General features: G+C 35.5%; 1 protein-coding gene across 1 annotated transcript in view; it reads right to left on the bottom strand.

Annotated features, from left to right (window-relative positions):
- LOC137646376 (zinc finger BED domain-containing protein 5-like) overlaps positions 1–6,506 on the bottom strand; it is a 44,914-nt gene extending 38,408 nt beyond the window's left edge. Inside the window, exons 1-5 of the mRNA XM_068379480.1 lie at positions 6,411–6,506; positions 5,849–6,088; positions 4,239–4,392; positions 3,579–4,072; positions 2,804–3,482 (exon numbers count right to left, since the gene is read on the bottom strand). Of these exons, the coding sequence (XP_068235581.1) occupies positions 2,804–3,482; positions 3,579–4,072; positions 4,239–4,392; positions 5,849–6,088; positions 6,411–6,506 (1,663 nt within the window). The remainder of the gene's footprint in view (positions 1–2,803; positions 3,483–3,578; positions 4,073–4,238; positions 4,393–5,848; positions 6,089–6,410) is intronic.
- Between the last annotated feature and the right edge of the window lie 476 nt (positions 6,507–6,982).

Below are 6,982 nucleotides of genomic sequence, written 5' to 3'. Positions count from 1 at the left end.
AGAGAGAGAGAGAGAGAGAGAGAGAGAGAGAGAGAGAGAGAGAGAGAGAGAGAGAGAGAGAGAGAGAGAGATAAAATGATGCAATACGTTACAGTAGTCATATCACTTGCATGGACTAGTTTTCGAGTTCCCTTCCCGGGTAATTATAATTAACCAATATCATAAAAATTGGGGTTAACATATGGTATTATTTTTCATATTTTTGTTGTTTGTGAACATTTATATAGATATTTGCAAGCAATGCATTTCATTAAGAAGAATAAAATTCCATTGACATAATAAATTCCGCAGAATGAAAGAACACTACCATGTGATATTCTCTGTATATATATATATATATATATATATATATATATATATATATATATATATATATATATATATATATATATGTATAGATGTATATATATACATAAAAATTTATATATATATATATATATATATATATATATATATATATATATATATATATATATATATATATATATATATATATATATATATATATATATATATATATATATATATATATATACATTTATATATAAGTATATATATATATATATATATATATATATTTATTTATATAAATATATATATATATATAAATAAATATATATAATATATATATATATATATTTATTTATAAATATATATATATATATATATTATATATATATATATATATATATATATATATATACATATATATAGATATACATTTATATATAAGTATATATATATATATATATATATATATATATATATATGTATATATATGTATATGTATATATATATATATATACATTTATATATAATATATATATATATATATATATATATATATATATATATATATATATATATATATATATATATATATATATATATATATATATATATATATATATATATATATATATATATATATGTATATATATATATATATATATATATATATATATATATATATATATATATATATATATATATATATATATATATATATATATATATATATATATATATATATATATATATATATATATATATATATATATATATATATATTTATATAAATATATATATGTATATATATATATATATTTATATATATATATATATATATATATATATATATATATATATAAATATAAATATATATATATATATATATATATATATATATATATATATATATATATATATATATATATATATATACACACACACACATATATATATATATATATATATATATATATATATATATATATATATATATATATATATATATATATATATATATATATATATTTATATATATATATATATATATATATATATATATATATATATATATATATATATATATATATATATATATATATATATACATATATACATACATATATAGGGATGCTGGGTCCATAAATTGCTATAGTTATATTGCAGGAAGATGGATCCTAATAAAATTAAAAGCATTGTAAGTAGGTCAAGGACACTGGCTCCTCCTCATCAGGATATCAGCATTATCAATGTATCTTGAACTCTGTATGACTCTTTCGAAATCTTAGGTGTGATTCTGGATAGCAAATTCACTTTTGAGAAACACACTAGGTATGTGTTCTCGTCAAGTGCCAAAAAAAAATGACTTATTGAAAAAGTGCTTTTAGATTTTCAGTTATCAATCTATGCCGAAGAAGTGTTTTGATTCTATCGATCTACCTTGTTTCGAGTATTGTTCTCTTGCCTGGTATTCACTTTATGTTTTTCATCTTAATTTGTTGAGCTTGAACTTACGGTCTATTAAATTTCTAATTCCTGAACTAGATATCAATTTCGGGCATCGTCGGTCAATACGTTTGTTAAGCATGTTGCATAAGACTTTTCATAATTCAAATCATCCTTTACATTGACATCTTCCCTGACAGTTTCATCATGTTCATAATATTAGGAATGCAGATAATTCTGATAGTCATTCTTCTCAAACCCTTGAATCACTCTAACTGACAATAGTCTCCTCAAGACAACTTTCCCCTTATGTTATCAGCAGCGGGACTCTTGGACAAAAAGCAAATAAAAACAAAACATAACCTTAAAACTATATTTCTTAAAACTAAAATGCTCAATACGAATCTTCCACAACCAAAATATCACACTTAAAATTGATTATGAACTTAACAGTCCCGTACAGTCGCCGCGTACCACCTGGTTCCAGAGAAACTAAATTCGATTAGATACCACTTTATTTCTATAATTGTAAAAATAGAACACGCAAATTAACTAAGAAAACAACAACTCAATGCGAGGGCTGTATCTGGTTCTTCTCCACCAGCTGGTCAATGCGGGGCATGGCTTTGCTCACAGCACATCGAAAATCATGCCCCGGGCGCAGCAAGACGGTTCCGGCTCTTCGACTTGATGGCCATGAAGGCTGAGAACCCCTGCTCGCACTCCCACGTCGAGGGGAAAATCAGTAGCTGGGGAACAGCGTGACGGGCTAGCGTCGGGTACGAGGAGGCCATGCTCACCCAGAAGTTTAAAGGAGAGCATTCTTTGTGCTTTGTCTTTGCTGTCTCGTCAGCCTGGATATCTATGAGTTCCTCTTGTTCCCCGGTCCCAACAGGTAGATTGGCTGGATCAACGGAGAATGGATTGGCGACGTAGGCACAACATGTCACGTCCGGGAAGTAATGCTTCAACTCAGTCTTGAGCAGTGAGAGGTGATGGATGATTTCTTGGGCAAATTCATCAGTGGGCTCCCTCTCAAGGGTAGTCAGGTGTTTGAACATTCCGTCACGTTTGCTCTCCACGGTCTTCATCCACAGATCCAGCTTCCGGACAAACGCTCCCAGCTTCGAGATGAACTCTGTGACAGTGCAGTCGGGCCCTTGGAACGACAAGTTTAAGTGGTTGAGGGCTCCAAAAATGTCTGACCGGTAGGCCAACCTTGAGATAAACTCCTCGTCTTCCAGATCTTTCTGAAAATCGTGTTCCTTCTCCTTGAAGAATACGAGGAGTACATCTCTCAGTTCAAAGAGACCCCTCGTCATATTACCCCGGGAGAGCCGGCGCACCTCTGTGTGGTAGAGGAGACAGATGTGGTCAGAGCCAAAATCTTCACAGAGGAGCTTGAACAGTTGAGTATTCAGGGCGGATGTTTTGACGAAATTAACGATTCTGATAACTCGGTTCAAGCGTGATAACAACTTCGGAGGGAGCACCTTAGCACAGTGGGCGAATCTGTGTATGAAACAGTGGACAGCAGTGGAGTTTGGTGCTACAGCTTTCACATGGGCTTGAAAACCTGACTTTCGACCGAGCATCGATGGAGCCCCATTTGTCGTGCATCCGACCAACTTTCCCCAGTCCTGTTCATTCTGCTTGAAGAAATTGTCCAAAACGTTGAAAATATCCTTTCCTGTTGTTGTACTGGTCAGATCCTGGCTCAGCAGTAACTCAGTCTTTGCAGCATTACTCTGCGTGAAGCGGACGTAGACAAGTAGTTGAGAGCAGTTGGTGATGTCCGTCGATACGTCGAGTTGAATGGCAAACCCTTACTTTGAGGATTTCACTCCCTCAACCACTTGGTTGGCAATGTCGACCGACATCTCCTCGATACGGCGTTGTACAGTGTTGTTAGAGACGGAAACATTCTCCAACTTCGCCACCGCCTCCTCTCCAATCACGTAGCTGACCAAGATCTTTGCCGCTGGCATGATGAGAGACTCTGCAATGGTATGTGCTTTCATGTTTTTAGCCACCAGGAGAGTGACTTCATAGGATGCTTTCACAATTCCTGCTCCCTTCTGGTAGATCTGGCTAGTCTTGTCCATGCGCTGCCGCTTCACGTTTTCGCCAAGTCGCTGGAAATAGCTCTGATCTTGGTCCTTCTTGACCGCGTGATTAGTCTCAAGATGACGTTTGAGCAGGCTGGGTTTCATGACCGCATTGGAAAGGAACTTCATACAGACCACACACTGCGGAAGAGCTTCTCCTCCATGTTCAATTGCAATGAAACCATACTTTATGTATGCCGGGTCATATTTTCTCTTCGGCATGTCAAATCCTGTGGATAGGTAAAGAAAAAAAAAGATTAATCAATCAAGAAATAAATAAAGTATATGTAAAGTATAAGTAGTAAGGTATAGTAAAGTAAGGGAGGTGTAGAGGGAAGAAGGGAGGGAAGTGTGAAGTAAGGGAGGGTGATGTGAAGGGAGGGAAAGGCAACGTACTTGTACTGCTGAGTGCCCTTCCTAACTGCCCCGTCTTGCAATGCTCTCCTCGCCCGAACTCGTCTCTCCACCAATCAGCTTTCAGTGACCATGACGTCACTGGCTGTTGCTCATCGCCGTCATCCAGAGAATGATGCACTTGCTTATCAAGCAACTGGATTTTCACAGTCAGCCACAAATTTTGTTATTTCTTGTCGATAAAATGCAACTAATACTACATATTAGCGCATTAAGTAAGTGTACTGTGTGAATTAGGTCCTCCACTAACCTCCGAAAAACTGCCAGATTCACTTGGTGACTTAAATCTTCACTTTTAAATTTGGTTAAAAATGAGTTGACCGAGTTTTAGTTGAAGTAGCTGGCGACCGTAGGCAACTACGAGAGTTAGTGGAGGACCTAATTTAACGATAAGGCTGCTGGGACCAGTGGGTGGCGTATGGCAACAGTTGCAAATCGTTGCCAGATTATCTTGTGTTAGGCAGTACACATCTTTGTGAAGTAAAATATAACTAAAAATCGTTCATGACCCCGAAAGTGTTCGCGTACCACCTGGAAGGCCCTCGCGTACCACAGGTTGGGAACCACTGAACTAAACCAACCAAAAAATCTCCTAACAAAACTTAAAATTAATTGGCACACCAACAACAAAATATGTATACTTATATAATATTATGTTGGCACCAACGCAATCGTTCACACAAAGCCGAACAGTCTTTTGCGGCTCACCACCACAGCTCTGTGGTTAACCGACTACACTGTGTGGCAATTTGCCACAACTGCCTTCCTGATTGGGCTTGTGGTTATCATCATATCTTTGTCGTCGTTATCCTCATCAGCATCAGCAGCAATTGAAAACAGCTGTGCAAAGAAAATCCTCTACCACAGTCCAGGTCACCAACAGCTGTGCAGTCCAATACAGCAGTCCAAACAAAATCCTCTATTACAGGCCTGGTCAGCAACAATAAATCCACTTTTCAAAAAAAATCAATCTCTCCAAAGGGGGAATTACGGCTTTTGAAATAAATAATCCCTTCCAAACTGGAAAAAATGATATCAATAATCCAGCATTCAAGCACATAAAACTGACACTTACTGCAGTAAAATAAAAAAGACATTCACCTAAGACATTCACAACTTTCCTAACCTAGCTAAAAAGACATAAACTACCTCATTTATACCAACAGTCTTTCTCACAACAAACTATCGATACACTAACTACCTCTCACTCGCTGATGCACACACACACACAGACACAGACACACACACAGACACACACACACACACACACACTCTCTCTCTCTCTCTCTCTCTCTCTCTCTCTCTCTCTCTCTTTCTGTCGTGATCTGGTAAACATCAATAATAGAATAAATATAAAACAAGTATCAATCCTCCACATTCCTCCTTCTTTACTTTGCCATATCCGTCTTACAAAACACTTGCCTAATTTTTTTAATAACCCAGTCGCAGTAGGGAACAAGACCTCAGCTTCAAGTAACTGGGCCTTCATACACTCTTTCATTCATTTCTTCCATATCGCTATCATTCAATGTACTATTCTGATCCTCATATGTACTCCTATCATCTAAAATATCATGAACTATCCCATCTACCTCACTATCATCTGGCCCTAAAATCTCACTTATTTCCCTCAGTAATTCATCCATTTCATCCAAAACCTTATCTACTTTAATAAAAGATTCTTTCATACTACTTATCATTCTCCTATCTCTCATTCTCGCTTTCGTCATACTTTTTTTTACATCATCTAAGAAAAAGCCAAATACATTATATGTATCATTCATACTCAGCCATGGTTCATCTGTATTAACACATTTATCTTCCATACTCACCTGTATATTTAAACCATTGTCATGCATATTCAGATTCAAACCCATACCTATAAATTTCCCTTGCACTTTCTCCTCACTTAAAACTTTCAAACGCCTCTTTTTCCTGTATTCAACTAACACAAACTGTTTATTTTCAAACCCTAACTTCTCCTGCATACTAGGTTCATACTTACTCATTTCCAACAAATTATTCATCCCATTCTCCCGAACATTGATCCAATTCGCTCCATACACACAAGAGAATTCACCTAGCTGCACCCTCTTACTGATTAGTTTCACGAATATCCTGGCTGACTTGATCCCTTCTTCCTACAAACCCTACCCATATGCCCATCTGATTATATTCAGTGCATTTAGCACGCTGCTCCTCACATATCCTCGCATAATGCCCATCCTTGCCACAATTGCCGAAAATCATATTATACGATTACTCCTACATCCTCTAGCTATATGACCAGTCATATCACACCTATATCACTTAACCACTTTCTCTTTCTTACACTCACTAATACGATGCCCTGTCTCTCCACACCCGAAACATGCTCCTAACGCCCATCTACACTCATTTTATTTATGCCCTACTTTCTCACATCTATAACACTTCTCTTCACGGATACAACTACCTGAACTACCCCGCTGCGCACTAGCACTCCTATCCCTCCAAGCCTGATTCCCTTGCCTAAACCTTTCTTTTGTTCTTACAGGTATTGCCACATTACTTGCCCTAACACTCCTATTTACTACACTATCAACTACCCTCATTAGTAGTCTCATAACAGCATCTCTGAATCTAACAAAATTTGGCACACTTTCCCTCATTTCAGTTCTTACTCTCACAGATATACTTTCTTTCATACACCTATCCAACTCGTAATCTTCAACTATCTCTAATAT

Source organism: Palaemon carinicauda, chromosome 9, assembly GCF_036898095.1.
Source record: "Palaemon carinicauda isolate YSFRI2023 chromosome 9, ASM3689809v2, whole genome shotgun sequence".
Classification (NCBI taxonomy): Eukaryota; Metazoa; Arthropoda; class Malacostraca; order Decapoda; family Palaemonidae; genus Palaemon; species Palaemon carinicauda.
This window is presented reverse-complemented; position numbering and strand designations above follow the sequence as displayed.